Here is a 16895-nt window from a genome sequence, read left to right as displayed (position 1 = left end):
GCTAACACTCTCATCTGGGGATTTACACGACAAATCAAATGAAGAACTACAAATGCCTGATGACAGGGAGATGACGTATGACTGCTCTGATGAATCAACCCCTATTTCATTAATTTTCTCTATATAACGACTTCGATCATTGATCGGCAACGACACTATATCATAGTTTGCCTAACTGGCCATCGGATTTGGGCTCCTAATATCTAAAAAGTGTCGTTTATTAAGTTACTTGTTGGATACTAAAATGAAGAATATGATTCTGAGTAGTTTAAGACTATTTATTGAAACAAAGTACAGGTACAAAAATAGGAGAGCTGGTTTTTGGTCTGGTCGTCTGAGAGAGAGAGAGAGAGAGAGAGAGAGAGAGAGAGAGAGAGAGAGAGAGAGAGAGAGAGAGAGAGAGAGAGAGAGAGAGAGAGAGAGAGAGCTGGTGGTCTGAGAGAAGAGAAGCGAGGGCCCCCTGGGCCCACACCCTTATTTATAAACAATAGTATGTCAATACAGTTACAAACAATGGTCCTATCACGGTCACTGTATGGATGCTTGAGGTGTGAAAAGTAGGAGACCCTACAATGATGTCACCTGGCCTAAAAGTCATTCCAGGTTAAAGTTCAGGTCAGATTCACAGGAAGTCATTCTAACCGGCGCCCCCCTCCCCTCTCTGGAGGAGCTGTACAACACACGCTGTCTCAGGAGGGCCTCCAAGATCTCCAAGGACCCGACCCACCCTGGGCACGTACACTTTGTCAAGCTGCCCTCGAACAGGAGGTACAGGACCCCGGCCGCTAAGACAAACAGACTGAAGGACTGCTTCTACCACAGGGCCGTCAAGGCCCTGAACACAGAAAAGGCCTAAGTTCTGGGCCCAGGACAGTCCGGACGGATTGTATGGCAGCTAGTGCTGAGGCACAAACATGTACATTTTCAAGCCTGCAAACTGTGACACTTTAAAATAATGTGAAAAAATACTCTTTGTGCAATATGACAACCCTAGTTGACTATCTGTGCAGTATAGTACAGTGGATTGTGTACATAGCCTTTATTGATGTAAACCAGCTCCTTACCTTCTTGTGATTTTATGCATCTATGCTTTTTCTAAAATGTGTTTTCTTTTTCCTTTCCTAACACCAGGGGAGCCACCCCTCCTAAATTTCGTTGTTTGGTACCTGTACTGTAGCAATGACAAATAAAGTCCATTCCATTCCATTCCATTCCATTCCATAACAATGCCCATATAGGGACAGCACTTCCTGAGGCAAAAACATATGGCCCTTGAGACAAAGGATGTGTCATAACCCCCCCTTGTCAGGAGAACAGGCCCCTACCATATACAGCCCATGTATGTGTGTGTAAGTAAAATATACTACAAAAGCACTACGGTTTTCTTATTTTATCGGATTAAACGTAGCAAAGACCAGAAATGTCCATTGACCGCCAGTCAAACTTCTACACTTCTATCACCTAAAAAGGGGCGTGGACATGACGGGAGCCAAAGTACCCGGATGCGTTGCTCTTATGAATAGCTGGTTCCTCAGATCTACACGTTATTATCTTGAAGGCTGTGGTTATTTACACTTAATAATAAATGAATGATATTAACTTTGATTATAAGATAATCAAACTTAGCTCATTTTATTTGAAAACGACATGTATATAAAGTTAAACAGAGTGTAAGGTCAGTATCCTCCTTCATTGCATAGAAATAGACTACTACTGGTGACTGTAGATGGTGAAATAGACGCGCTAGACTCAACAGAGCGCTTCGTCAGAGTCAACCTGGGATTAGAATGGATCCGCACCGTTCGCTCTCGCTTTTTGTAATCATTTCGTGTACATTTTCTATACAAGCTTGGGACAATTCTCACAAACCAAGAGTGACGGTGACAGCCAAAGGTATGTCTCAAATGTGTTTTTTCCATCTTTAGGCTACCTATGGAATAGTGACACAATTGATGTCACCGTAAAGTAATTTCTCGTGTTATATTACAGTCATTCCTACAGTGCTTAATTGATAGACACAATAAATGGTTTAATTCTTCAATTAAGAGCTCCTAAACCAGGACGAGCGGTTACTTTAGTTTATACAGTTCCTGTCACTCTTCCCTGACCGGGCTAATACAACTGCAATGCCATATTGTGCCAGGGCTTCCTGCGTTTGTAATCAAGCTAATGCATTTGCTTACAGCTTCCCTCAGCTTTCTCTCATGCGAAACAGGCTGCGGACACTTGATATGGAAAGGAAACAGTAGTCAAACAATATTGCATGAACGTCTTATGTCCCATAAATGTATGAATTTATGATGTGAACTGAAAATCGACACTTCGTGAGCTTAGAATTATAAGGTTCTATCTCCGTTTAGGGCAGTTCAGAGATATTGAGCGTCAACGTTTTTACATTCCATTATGTTTTGTGAGATGGAACCTTTGTATTTTTATGAATTACTAACTAAAAAATGTCAACATTTTAAAAATAACACCACACAGGCATTAATAAACACCTAATGGATCAGATTATGTAAAAAACTAAATTTTGACAAAAATGGAGATGGAACCTTATAATTCTAACGTCACGACTTGCCTCAACCTTTTGCCATTTCAGTTGCTGGCTGATTGATAGATATTAATGTATTTTCCCTTTGATGCCTTTAGCAAGCCATGGACATACAATTCAAGCACATACAAGCCTACATTTTGACTGAGACACTTACAGCACATCATTACTAAGGATGAGCGATGAAAAACAATTGAAATATAGAATTTCTATCAAAATGCTTGAAAGTTTATAGGAGAATGGAGTCTCTGCACACTCAGGGCATGGGTACCTTCTTTTATAGTTGTTCTTTTAAAAGCTCTTTATCTCCTGCACCTCAGCTACAGTCGGTTTTGCTGTTTTTCCAAATGTTTATGATTGAAACTGTGAAACTCCTGTGGCATTTTAGCATTGCCGAAGTACAATAGTTGTGAAAGAACATTAGTGTATTGTCTACACATAACTAAAAATGAGTTATATTTATAAGAACGGTTTTGCATTGTGTGTTTGCTTATGATTTGCTTATGATGTGTTGTTCTTCAGGTGTTGATTGGCTGAACACGCTCCACTTGACTGGGAATAACACACACATAGAGCTTCTCCAGAGCCCTCAGGACGGTGTGGTGTATGCTGCGGGTCAAAGAGACCTGTTCACCAATGACTTTCAAAGGTCTCCACTGTACCAGTCTGTAGTCAGGGTACGTTTACGTTACCTACTTTTAGTGCTAACCTCATGTGTACAGTGTGTGTGGTTGACTCCTCAATATTGATATAGAATCATATAACATAACCTATAATGTATAATACGGTATGTATTGATTATGCTCCCTTCAGAGCAGGGGTGATTGATAATGTTTCATGTGAGTTTTATTGACTGGCTTGGCTTTACAGAATCCTTTGTCTGGGAGAGGATGCAGCAGTAATGATCTTAAAGCACCAGTGAGTATTTGACAGGATGTTGACTTGATATCATAATTGGATCTGCATATGAAATCACATCTATGCAGTTATTATAGTAATGTAATGTTTCTGTTTCTTTTCTATTTTAGGACTGTCAATATAACATCACTGTGTTACTTGAGAGTAACGTTGAAAATCAGCTATTCCTGTGTGGGAACAATGGACAACAGACATTGTGCTGTTACATGGTAAATATATGTACTTTTAATCAACTGTAATGTTATTGTGAAGTGGAAATGAAGTGGAAATGTCACAGTTCAGCGGCAGGCCACCCAAGCTCACAGAACAGGACCACTGAGTGCTGAAGCACGCAGCGCTTTTGGCCATGTAGTGTATGTACAAATGCAATTTAAAAAAATACTTGACTTATGCACCTTTCTGTTTTTGGATTCAACACATAACTATTCCATTACAGAACGTATCAAACCACAACTCTGACTGCAAACCATACAAGCATTCCCTCTCATTTCAAATAAAAGAGGGTGCACCATCTCTCCTCACTGGTGAGTACAACTGTTCAACATCTACTCCAGGATATAACTTGTGTTCCAGCTGTGGTCACCGTCTAACAACCATGTCACATCATTAAAGGCTAGTGTTTTGTGTTCCCAGGGGCTTCCGGAGGCGAGTTCTATACCACTCTCTCAGGTACTGATGGTCCAGTGGGGATCCACAAGTTTGGCGAGTATATAACCAGGCAGGATAACATTGGAATCGGTAAGGACAGAGGGGAATGTGATGGCAGCTGGTGAAAAGAAAACGGGTACAAGTTGGCAACCAATCAAATTGTTCGAACTTCTATTCTGAAAATGTTCAATAAACAACATTGATGAAAATCAATGATACACCCGCTAGTCAAGCCAAAATATTGCTAACTAGGTAGTAGTGGGGATTACTCACATTATTCTAGTCGTCTAGAAAACGGTTGCCGAATTGTTCCCAGTGTCACCCGCTGCCGTCAAACATTAATTTAATTTAATTAATTTTGCCATTTAGCAGACGCTTTTATCCAAAGCGACTTACAATTATGAATTACAGGGACATTCCCCCTGGAGTAACTGAGGGCTAAGTGCCTTACCCAAGGGCACACTAGTAGTGGTGTGGCTTCAGGCGGGATTTGAACTCACAACCTTCCGATCCCAAGTTCAACTCACTATCCACTAGACCACCACTATCCACTAGACCACCACTACCCTACATGTTCTCAAGAACTGGTACACCTTAATAAGGAGGATTTGACCCTACTGAATGAGGAATATGAGTGAGAGGAAAATCTGCAGACTTTGAGAAGAGGGAGAATAATAGGCAGAAGTAGGGCATGATAAGTAACTGATCTTTTGACCGTAGTCGGTCAGTATTGGATGCACTGCACAAGCATATGAAAACCTTTATTGCCCTGATAGTCTCAGTCACATGATGTTGTTTATATCAACAATGACATCAAGAGGCTTTTACAGACTTTTATGTGTTAGAGAGACAGAGTGGCAGAGAGTTTTATCATTGTGTAACACTGTGTATTTGATCAAACTATGAGATTGTGAATGTTTCTCCATGGTTCTTTGGCTTAGAGCAGAGATATCTGGGCTTGGTGTTAAGCGGACAGAGAGAGGAGCCACTGCAAGACAAAATATATGCCTTCTACATGGAGAAGAACCCAGATCAGAGCCCGGACAGTGATCTCTGGGTTTCCCGAGTCGCCCAGGTCTGCATGGTAAGAGAACCAAACAAAACCTGAAGCATACACTCTCGCTCTGCTGTGATTGGCTGATCCACTAACCTCATGGTTGTATGTTCTAATATAGGCAGACCGTGGTGGGCCCAAGACCCAACTCCAGTTCATGTGGACGTCCATGCTGAGCGCCCGGCTCTCCTGTGGAAACCACATCAGCAAGCAGTACTTCACCCAGCTGCTGGATGTGACCACTGTAGAGGGAGATCGGTGGCAGGACACCAGGCTCTACGCACTCTTCACCAACGTCTGGTAGGACTTCCTTACCCATGATGCCTCTCAGTGACGCGTGAACCAGCAATATTCACAGCTAGAGCATTGGCAGCATGGATTTGTAGTGTTTATCTCCATGGGAATATAATTAGCATGAGAAGAACATCAGCTGTTATTGTTATGAAAAAAAGGAATCCCCCATTTCTAAGTCTTTGACTTTGTATTTGTCATCATAAGGACACTGTAGCTCGTCAGCTGTTTCACAGTCTTCCCTGAAAGTAGATGTTGTGAAACATTGTGAAATGATCGTCACTAGGAAGGGCGGTAGTCGAAACCAGCTGATCCCTGTGTCTTTCTATAGGGGAATGGCTGCTGTATGTGTCTACACCATGGGCGATATTGACCACATCTTTACAACTTCCAACTTTGAGGGATATAAAGGGACAATTCCAAAACTACGACCTGGAAAGGTATGCTCTTCAACAATCCATTCTATTATTTTCTGTCTTATTATTATTATTATTATTACATTTGTAATGTTATTCTTTATTTACTCATAGGTCTCTATTACATGGACTATGAGATACTCAATGTTGAAGTCAGTGGAGGCTGTGGGAGATAGAAGTCAGAGGACGGGCTCATTGTAATGCACGTGTTTGATACCATTCTTCATTCCATTCCTCATTCTTTTCCATTCATTTCAACGAGCCCGTCCTTTATTCCCTACCTCCACAAGCCTCCCCTATGTTCAAGTGCACATTTGACTTGCCTCTTTTCTGTCAGTGTGTTGAGGACAGTACTAAACTGCGCCCTGATGCCCTGAGGATGGTGGACCAGCACTCCAAGATGGAGGACTGGGTCAAGCCTATTAACAACACTGGACCCCTGCTGGTCAGCCACCACCACTACAGACACATCCGTGTGGACAGGCTCCTAGGCAAACATACAGTTCTGTTCCTGTCCCTGGGTGAGAAATATTACAGTGTCTGCATGAGAAATGTATGACAAAGGAAATGCTTAATGATCTGTCTGAGAGGAATTCGTTGAAACCTTAGCTTTTTGTGGGAAGCATTCAGCATTGTCTCTTTCGTTACACATCCCCATTTGAACCCTGCAGCAAGTTAAGGCAGAGAGTATTAAGTACACAAAATGTGGACTGAGGTGAGACAGTCTGTCTTGCTGGATCAGCAAGTCCATGTTGCCCTAACATGGTTGTAATGTAACACCTCTACTACTGTGACAGAAAGCTATCAAGCATGTCTCTTCAAATAGTAAAAAGAGAACATGCTCTGGTGTTCTGAGAAACGGTAGATAAAGTTCCTGTTCTGCAAAGAGGTTGATTTATTATTTAGTATCACCACCACACAGAAACAGCACTATCTTTCTTTATTGCAACTCTCAGGTGTATTACTTGTCCTTTCCAATATACTGTATGTAAAATGTGCTTTGCACAAAGTTAATAATCAAACAAGACCAACAGGAACTGCTTGTTGTGGACCGATTCCTAGTTTGAAGTGTGTGTAAATGCCAATTTCACGCATATCACCAATTGACATGCGGGAGAGAGTCTGAGTAATGTGTGGGTATCTCAAGTTAGGGTTTGGCGCTGTCTGAAATGCCTCAGCTATGTGTTTATATGCTGACTGTCTAACGAGAAGAGCTGCATTGGTTCCGAACTTCCGACTAATTCAACTCAGCCCAGGAAAAGCTGAATTATGAGTAACATTATTATAGCTGTAGTCATATTATAGCTGTAGTCATACTTACTGTAGCTAGCTGGCACTCAGAAACAGTTGCATTTTGTTGTAAATCACATACAGTATGTTTGAAAGAAGATATTATCACTCCAATCGAGTTAAGTGAAAGACGTGTTTTTTCTCACACACACACACACACACACACACACACACACACACACACACACACACTCACACACACACACACACACACACGCACACACACACACACACACACTCACACTCACACTCACACTCACACACACACACACACACACACACACACACACACACACACATTGTGGTCTGTACATAAATCCCTCAGGTCCTGTCTAGAGCAATGGTATTAGAAGTGCTTCAGCTATGCTTATAAACTGTCTGACAATAAAACCATGCCGGTTCAGTCTTTTTCACCTCAGCTTAGTGTTGAATGATTCATCATTCTGAGTAACATAATTACTAAGAGTACTAGTAATACTTCTACTTAAAGTAGTAAAGTAATCTGAGTAGTAGTAGTCATTTAGTGCCAAGGGTGACTTCACCAAAAGCTTGTAAAAACTGGAAGTTGATGACTTAACTCCCTGGAGTAAGATGACCAAAACGGTTTCGCAATGCTTCACACATATTTTCTCTGTGTGTGTGCCTGTGTGTGGTTTATTAGCTAATGCCTTAAGGGTATGTTTGTCGACTGTCTTATCCATATCCTGTATAGTTATCCATATCCTGTAAGATGCCAGCGGGCTGACTCTGCCTCTGTCTGTGTGTCTGTCCACTAGAGAGTGGAGGCATTCATAAGGTTCTGGAGTCGGATGATCATGCGTTCATCATTGCTGAGTTTCAACCATTCACCCACAGGACACGCCCACTGAGTATGATGTTGAACTCTCGCACGGTGAGTCAGAGACCACAGCCCAGATACCTACCCACCTACCACACAACTGGGGAAGTACTCTTTGTACCATACTCTTTGAAAAAAGTGCTTCCATGTAGATTAGAAAACTTTTGGGTTCCATTTAGAACCCTCTGTGGAAATGGTTGAACATGGGACCCAAAAGGGTTCTTCAAAGGTTGCCCCTGCAGGAGGCAATTGGACATATTCCAACCATACATACACTTACGGGGGTGCGGCTCTACTGCTTGACCCCGATTTTTGCATAGCGATGTCAAAGGCACATCTCCGTCCTTGATGGACAATAACATTCTGTTCTAATCTATTATATTCTATATAGAAAGTGTAGAGAGGAAGTATACATCCCAGTAAACAAAGAGTCCAAAAGACGTCCTCAGGGAAGCCGGAATGTGGGTTCAGATGACGTCTTTTTTAGGACGTCCAGATCACGTCTTTAGGACGTCTTAAGATGATTCTGTAGTCCATAAGACGTCCTAAAGACGTCATCTGGACGTCCTAAAGACGTCATCTGGACGTCCTCGAAAGACGTCATCTGGACGTCCTAGAAAGACGTCATCTGAACCCACATTCCGGCTTCCCTGAGGACGTCTTTTTGGACTCTTTGTTTACTGGGAGGTCATCGTATACCTAAAGTAACTTTCCATGTAATAGTCACTGATGTCCTCTCATGGTGGTTTTCTCCTAACATTCCAGAGAAAGCTGTATGTGAGTTCCAGCAGTGAGCTGGTTCAGATTGACCTGGGCAGCTGTGAGCACCACGGGGATCAGTGTGAGGACTGTGTCCTGGCCAGAGACCCGTACTGCGGCTGGAATGGCACACACTGCTCCCCAGCTACAGGGTAAGACCAAACCACCAACACCTGTGTCCCTTTCAGCCCTAGGTAACAGCTGTGGTGATAACAAAAAACAAGTTATTATTATTAGAATAATTTATAATTTAGAACAAATTTGGTTTCCTCTATCTACCTCAAGTGAAGTGTGAAGTGAAACTTTATTTATATAGCGCCTTTCGTACACGGATGCAACTCAAAGCCCCAACTCAAGACCCTGCAAATGTACACTTTGTGGCTATGAAAACGATGTAGAAATAGTGAGCATTAAATTGCATACCCATAGAAACATAATACTGTAAATGTAGCATTATTAATATTATTATTGGTTATTATGAGATTATTTCTTTGTAAGATTAGTCTGTTAGATCTGAGACAGTTTTTATTTTATTTTATTAACCCTATGGTTTAATATGATGACATGTTGTAATGACAGGAGGAACATGTGTTGCCATAGAAACAAGCATGATATATCTGTCTAGCTGATGAATGTGACATATGATTGATGACAGTGAACATTATAGCTGTCTGTTGCATGTTAGTGGAAAGTGTAATGTTTCAGTTCTGCACCCACTTCCTCTAGCTGTCCAAAAAAATTTCTGACTTTGCTTCCTCTGACCCCCCACCCACACCCCCCCCCCCCCTCCCCTACTCACCGACACACACACACACACACACACACACACACACACACACACACACACAAAATCTCTCACACACACACACACACACACACACACACTCACTCACTATCAGTCATGTGGTTGGCCCCATGCTCCACTACGCAGTAGTTTCACCTCACCCCTGCAGTTCCGGCCACCTACTATCAAACCAAGTACACACTAAAAAGGTTTAGTTATAAAAACTGACATGAAAAAAATAAACATTTCAAATCATGTGCTTGTTATCTTACAGCCTTACTCTTCAGGATGTTGAACATGGGGATCATCGTGAGTGCATGTCCACATCAAAAGGTATGTCGTTTTTGTGTATTATAGCCCTTCTTGAATGCGTGACACCACTTGATATACAGACTGCACTAATGTTGCATTCAGATGCTGAAATCTCTGAGCTCCCCACAGAGATTTAGTGTAACATTTAGCGTCAAGTTCCCTATTGGTTAATTCTGAGACAGCTCTGAGTGGGAAACTGATGAGAGCTCAAAGTAACACAAGATGCCCAGTTGTAAATATCCAAGTTTCCTATTTTCAAGGAGCATTTGAATGCAGCATTAATCCCCAGTCGCACCCCCACATGCAGCCCATGATTCAAGGCTGAACAAAACACACCTCTAGTGCTGTTCCTACGCACAAAGAATAAAATGCCATCTCGTTGTGTTTTATTTCAGTCCATAGCGGTCCAGATTGCATCGAAGTTCCTCTATCTTCAAAGTACTACCTGAGCTGTCCCACCCTGTCCAACCACGCCGTGTACAGCTGGAGGCACCACGGCACCACGACCCCCTGCACCCCCCCTCCGGGCGATACCCAGTGCCTGATGTTGATAGACAATATGAGCCATGAGGAGGAGGGCACCTACAGCTGTGTGTCTGAGGAGAGAGGCTACCAGAGGACCGTGGTACAGTACCAGCTGAAGGAGAATGGGGCTACAGGCCTGGCGTCCTGGTCCCAGGCCTGGGTGGGTCTATTGCTACTCACAGTGACCCAGTCCCTGCTCGCTTAGATGTCCTGAATAGGGTTAGGGTTAGGGTTAGGATACAGGTCCAGAATTAGCTTAGCTAGATGCTAACCCTAACCATTATGTGTGTGTGGAGGGGGGGGGGGAAATATGCAAAATGGGTCCAAGATCAGCATCTAGGGGCAACTTCACCCTGCTACAGCACAACCTGACTGGGATTGAACCTGGGACTGCTGCTCACCAAACACTCGCCTTAACCTGCTGAGCTGAAGCCTAGGCATAAGCTTGGGGGGCGCATATGCAAATGGTCACATCACATGCAAGGCTACTCATTGCAGTAGAATCCGCTGCACTAGTGTCTGCAGTCTCATGCTAGCCTGCTCTGGAGACATGCTACCTCACACCTATTAAGGTCTAGTGACCTCACACCCACAGCTTCTCTGAACCATTTCTTGTTCCGTTATTTGCACGCTAGCCACCGACGCAGAATGTTGAAGGAAGGTTAAGGAAGATAAAGGAAGTTCTGAAGAAATGCACTTTAATGTTACACTTCTGTATTTTCATTTTCATCAGGAAAAGTTCTTTATGTTTTATACGACCATTTGAATGTTTGTAAAAACTATTTTTTTGAAATATATAATATATATTACATTATGTTTGAATAGTCTTTGAGATTTTATGTTACAATTTAAGAAATAGTTTATTTCTTTATTTTTACTCAGTTACTCATTTTAAAAGTGGCCTTTTATTGATAACAGCGTACTGTTTTTCCCATGTTCATTTATTGATAACAGCGTACTGTTTTTCCCATGTTCACTTCTCATATATCAATATGCAATAAATATAAATGTTTGCAAAAAAAAAAAGCTGTAAGAGGAAACAAGGTGGTGAAACCACGCTGCTTTCCTGGCAATCAAGTGTCAAAGTGAACCACAGTTTTCACCATCCTTTTAGGGGAAGAGAGAGGGCCGGCCCCATTTCTGAGCTGTACAAGATGAAAGGTGTGATAGCCCACAACTGAGTCAGAGCGTGTGTGTGGGGGGTCTTTACATGCCAAAACCTAATAAAAGTTTCAGGTTGATTACGCATGATGTAAATGTCAGTATTGATTGAGTAACTGGAAGTGGAACAAGAGAGGCTTCTCTGTCCGAGGTTCTCTGGAAAACAACAGAGAGGAAGTGTGTATTTCCAAATAACACAATCTAATCTGCCAACACCGCAGGGGAGACTGGTGGAGGTGGAAGGACGGGCTCATTGTAATGCATGGAACGGAATTAATGAGCCTGTCCTCCGATTTCTACCTCCACCAACCTCGCCTGAAGCAGTGTGATATTTGACATGGAGAATATTGTTCATGATGTTATCAGATCCTGCCAGGCCTCATTCTCAGCTCGGTACGTCATTAACAGCTCTAATCTCTATGGTGCAGCAGGGAAACAGTCAGCCCAAGGGGTTCGTCCCAACAGTCCCTTTCTTCTCAACAAGCATTGCAGGAGACTATCTAAGGGGAGGAACCATGGATGTTCTCCTCCAAGGTGCTTTGAGAAGGAAGATAGGAAGGAGGATGCGAGGAAGAGAGGAGAGACTACTAGGACGCCTGTGTTGCTTTCATCTTCTGTACCAACTGCCAATTAAAAATTCAAATGTGGTAACACCCCATATCCCTGAGTGAAAGACCTTCTGGTCTTCATTGAGAATTCACCCCACAAACAAACGACACACACAGAGCTAAGATATAAAGTAAAACTTTATCATGACATACAAGTTTAAAGCCCTGAGAACCATATCTTTATATTACTAATGTGAACAAAACTGAATGTGTCAAAATCACTTTGGAAAAGTGCTCCTCTTTTAAATACAATCAGCACAAACCAGTTTTACAAGCATTCACATGTTTTGTCCTAATTTTGTTTTAATCAAAAGAGAAAACTATAATATCAGTAATATCATTATTATCATGTCCATAATAATAACAACAGTACAAAAATATGCACAAACCCCACAGATCAATTTATATACGGAGCATTGTACAAGCCAAAAACAACAACATAAAATTGATAAATGAGGTATTCAATAACCACTTGCATATGCACCTGTATAACACAGATCAGGTTAGATTTAAAAACAATTAAAAATCTAATAAAAATCCAAACCATCAAGAGACAAGGTTCTGCAGACGTTCAACTTCACAGTTTCCTGAGTGATGTGACCTTGTCTGTGACTGAAGACAAAAATCAAAAAAAAAAAAAAGAGCGACAGAAAACCAAATCAGTCTAAAATAGCATTTTAGCGAGTCACTACAGCATTGCATTGGTATGCGTCCCTCAATAATACATACCAATGTCATAACTTCAAATATCATATGCAACAATGACTGCAGCCCAATGCCCTGAGGTATGATGGTGATGGTAGGAGGTAGGGGGTCTTCAAGAGAGCACAAACACAAACACACTCACACACACACACACACGCACGCACGCACACGCATGCACACGCGCAAACACACACAGCAAGTCTACACATCAACTATGGAAACCCGCTTTAAGCCTAATTCTGTAAACTGAATTCACAGTGGATCTGGTTCACCGTTTGCCCGCCCTTGTTGTGATGTGGTCTGTGGTGGTCTTACAAGAGAGCACCCCCTGCAGTATTCTACATGGCATTACAGTTCCCAAGAAATCGCAATAAAAGAGAACATCCCCGCCCCCATGCACTAGCATACACTGAACTTGCTCGCACTCTGACTTTCTCTCTCTCACTCACACACACTCACACACACACACACACACACACACACACACACACACACACACACACACACACACACACACACACACACACACACACGCTGTAAGGCTACACTGTCCGACAGTCATTGCCTAGACTGATTGGATAACAACAGAAATGTCAAACAAGGAGAAAAAACAATAAGTGTTTTAGTAACACCACCTAAGTGATCAAGCTAACTCATAATTACAAAGGTCCATCAGAAAAAATCAACACAAATAAATAGCAAACCTTGGTTTTGAAACCAAATAACATGAATGATGCATGTCTAAATGTCTGATTGAATTAAAAAAGATATCGGAAAATACAGTTCATTCTCAAGGATTAAGCTTGAAGAGAAACAGGTCATTCCAAGTGGAGAGCTCCTGAAACGTCCGCTGGCATCTTAACCAGCAGTTGATTTTAAGGCAGCAACTACATCTTTCACCGTTATACAATGTGGACATCATGTTGTCTTGAGGGGGTGGCTGTCCTGAAGGAAAACACTAGTCATGGGGTGTATCAAGGAGGTCCTCTAACCTTTGAACTGTGATCTGCACTGCAAAAGGTCCACAAAACTCAACACAAAACAGCTAAAAACACAGTATAGATATATCCTAAAAGCAACAAGGCTGCCCCACCTCGAATTAGATTACACAAGATCCGGGCTAAAAGGTATTTCGAAACAGTTAAATGCCTCACATTCAACACGGATAAAGCTAGAAAATCATTATTTTTTAAAATCGTGTTAATATTCAAAATGCAGGGAGAAATACCCTCAACGGTTCTCGAGAAACACACAATACTGTAACAGTGGACTCTGGGAATCTGGGGGAGCCTGAACTTTGAACTCAGGCAGAGACAAACCAGTTGGCAAAGCAATTCTAGTACCCCGTCTCTGGTTTCTTCAATGTGGAGATGCAGACGGCCTGATGCGTGTGTGTGTGTGTGTGTGTGTGTGTGTGGGGGGGGGGTATCTCAGGTAATGGGGGCCATTCCAGGCTGAGCCATGCCAGGCCGAAGACTAAATACCCAGATGGCAAGGGCTTTGATCCAGATCAGGACAGCTCAGAGGGGGTTGTGCTGCTGCTGCGTTCTCATTCCCACCTACTGGCACAACGAGGCTACAGCAGCGTGGGCAGGGGGTGGCAGGGCCGCGGTACAGAAAGGCCTGTGGCTAGTCTTTGGTATATTCAGCCGTGCAATAACCAGAGGCTAGCACGGACCAGAAGATTAGAGGGGAGGTGGGTGAGGGGAGGGGGGGAGGGAGGGAGGAGGTAAAAATACTGGCCACCTGATTGTACACATGCAGAGAAAACATTCTCAACGATGTCTCATTAAAAAAAAAACGCAGTATGGTTGCAGAACATGGATGTAAAACAGACAAACAAACAAACAAACAAACAGGAGAGCAAGCCCCTCCCAGTTCAGCTTGGTAATGTGTCCCAGAAGCCCCCTCGGCAGTCAGTACGTCGGTGTGTCGTCCAGCATCCCGAGAGGTCCACTCCTGCATGGAGCGGTGACTGCCGCAGGGCTCAAACCGTGAGGTTAAGTCATGTTGGCTTTCGCAACAAATGAGGTATGTAGTGTATGTAGTTCTCCGTACAGAGAGTCTGAGGTAATTCTTTGAAACAGGTCTCGCAGAAGTGTGCGCATTCTTTCGGTATGATCCTTTTTTTTTTCTTTCTTTCTTTTTTTCTTTTTTTTTTAACGACAAAGTGAGTCCCCCGAGACGGGGACGTCGCGATGTTTCCTGAGAAAAGGCGCCTTCCCGAGCGGAGAGAGGCAAATATGAGGTTTGAGAAGGTTTTTATGGAGTAACAACAAAACAAAAAAAAACACACATCAGGTCTGCCAGTGTTAGTGAGAACCCTTTGATTTGTGGTGTCACTCCCAGTGCACATACACACACACACGCACACATGGGAGTTGACATACAATCCTATAGCAGGGACTAGAACACCTCAAACACTACCTTTCTGATTAGTAGATAGGAGCGGGGCGCTGGGCTGATCTTAGGGCTTGGTAGTCCTATATTGATTGGAGAATCAGATCGGTTTTGTCTTTCAACATCCCACTGTGTGCGACGCCTGTCCAAAGTTAACGGATCCACAAAGCCCTTTGAGCTAAAGGGTCACTTGTATGTTGTGTTCATAAAGGTTGAGTAATTCATAGCCAGTAGACTGAAGGTACAGACTACAGGAGTGACTATATGAGGTATTACGTGGCGATCTATTGCGATCAATAACCATTCTGAACATGGCGCTCTTGTTAGCGAAGGCTACGGCCCATCGTCATGGCAACTTGAGCTTGAGGAGGGTGTTAATGCATAGGAGGATGTGCTGAGTGAGGTTCCATTGGTGGTGAGATTCCTAAATTCCCCTGATTTCAACAAGATACCTCCCAAAAAAAAAAAAAAAAAGAATACAAAAATAAAGTTAATTCAGGTTAAGAACACTACAGATCCTGAGGTACAATACCACTGCAGGTTACTCGATTTGAGGTATGTAAAAAGACAAAAAAAAAAGTCATTCTAAAACACAAAATAAAATCAAAAGACAACAAAATGGCAACAAACAAACAAAATCCTAAATAAAAACTCTTCAAGTTCAGTTGTGAAACACCTGTCAGTGGGTTTTGGCTGAGCGCTTTGATTGTGTTTAGCATGTATTTTGTGTGAGTGTGTGTGTGTGTGTGTGTGTGTGTGTGTGTGTGTGTGTGTGTGTGAGATGTGTAGTGCGCGTGTGTGATGTGCACTTGTGTGTGTGTGTGTGCGTGTGTGTGTTGGATAAAATGCATAGGTGTGTGTGTGTGTGTAGGTGTATTATGGACCCATGTTATCATGAGTTGCATATGGGTTTTTGTGTTCATTATTGGACAACCAAGGTCGACAGGAGCGATGAGGTATTTGTTGTGCAACAGTTTTTTTTCTTTTTTTCTTATCGATTTGTACTCTATGTACTGTATTCATGCTGGGCCAGGGCATTGTTGAGAAGCCTGGGTTACGGGTGGCGGCCGCCCTGAGCTAGGGTGAGCCACTGGTAGACGGCTCGGCTGAGCCGGGGCCCTTGGAGGAGGATGAGGAGGTGGGACTGTGGCTCTGGCCGGAGGAGGCAAACCCGAAGACTGTAGCCGGGCCAGCAGAGGGCGCTGCGGTGGGTGCCGACACGCCCGTCGCTGGCGCTCCAGACTTCTGGGCAAACAGGGTTCCTGAAGGAGAGAATAAGAAGAAACGATTAAATGTGGAGAACCGTTATTAGAACCCAGTTCAGACCAGTTGGAACTGGGGGTGAGGATTTACACCCTAGCACTACAGGGCCAACCTGAACTACACTTTACAATAATACAATTGTAATTCGATATTGTATTATATTCGCCTTTCCACCACTGTCTTACCAGCCATGGTGGATAAGTAACCAGGCCAGCACAGCTCAGCTCTGAATTTAGCAGACGCTTTCACCCAAAGCGACTTACAATAACAGGGTTCCTACAAGTTTCAACAAGTCAAATTTAAGACCCTTTTAGACCTTTTTTTTTACCTCTTTGAATGTCATTTTTGACCTATTCGCGACACCATATGATA

At 42.9% G+C, this 16895-nt stretch overlaps 2 protein-coding genes across 2 annotated transcripts in view; one reads left to right on the top strand and one right to left on the bottom strand.

The window, feature by feature from the left end:
* The first annotated feature begins 5066 nt into the window (after positions 1 to 5066).
* LOC308165772 (semaphorin-7A) lies at positions 5067 to 10654 on the top strand. The gene is made up of 8 exons (XM_080539927.1): positions 5067 to 5201; positions 5293 to 5471; positions 5794 to 5902; positions 6216 to 6399; positions 7945 to 8060; positions 8772 to 8917; positions 9824 to 9882; positions 10257 to 10654. The coding sequence occupies exons 1-8, from the start codon at positions 5133 to 5135 to the stop codon at positions 10589 to 10591; spliced, it is 1197 nt and encodes a 398-aa protein (XP_080396053.1). The 5' UTR covers positions 5067 to 5132; the 3' UTR covers positions 10592 to 10654.
* A 5624-nt stretch (positions 10655 to 16278) lies between these two features.
* LOC308164734 (AT-rich interactive domain-containing protein 3B) overlaps positions 16279 to 16895 on the bottom strand; it is a 38706-nt gene continuing 38089 nt past the window's right edge. The window contains exon 9 of the mRNA XM_080538755.1: positions 16279 to 16522. Coding sequence (XP_080394881.1) covers positions 16338 to 16522 — 185 coding nt within the window. The 3' untranslated portion in view covers positions 16279 to 16337. The remainder of the gene's footprint in view (positions 16523 to 16895) is intronic.

Source organism: Nansenia antarctica, assembly GCF_963989245.1.
Source record: "Nansenia antarctica genome assembly, chromosome: 9".
Classification (NCBI taxonomy): Eukaryota; Metazoa; Chordata; class Actinopteri; order Argentiniformes; family Microstomatidae; genus Nansenia; species Nansenia antarctica.
This window is presented reverse-complemented; position numbering and strand designations above follow the sequence as displayed.

What these genes read in the sequence shown, in the direction of transcription:
- LOC308165772 (XM_080539927.1), top strand. Translation starts at nt 5,133, where the DNA reads ATGGAGAAGAACCCAGATCAGAGCCCGGACAGTGATCTCTGGGTTTCC. An exon ending in GAGTCGCCCAGGTCTGCATG is followed by an intron (nt 5,202 to 5,292) that starts GTAAGAGAACCA and finishes GTTCTAATATAG; the next exon opens with GCAGACCGTGGTGGGCCCAA. An exon ending in AGTTCTGTTCCTGTCCCTGG is followed by an intron (nt 6,400 to 7,944) that starts GTGAGAAATATT and finishes TCTGTCCACTAG; the next exon opens with AGAGTGGAGGCATTCATAAG.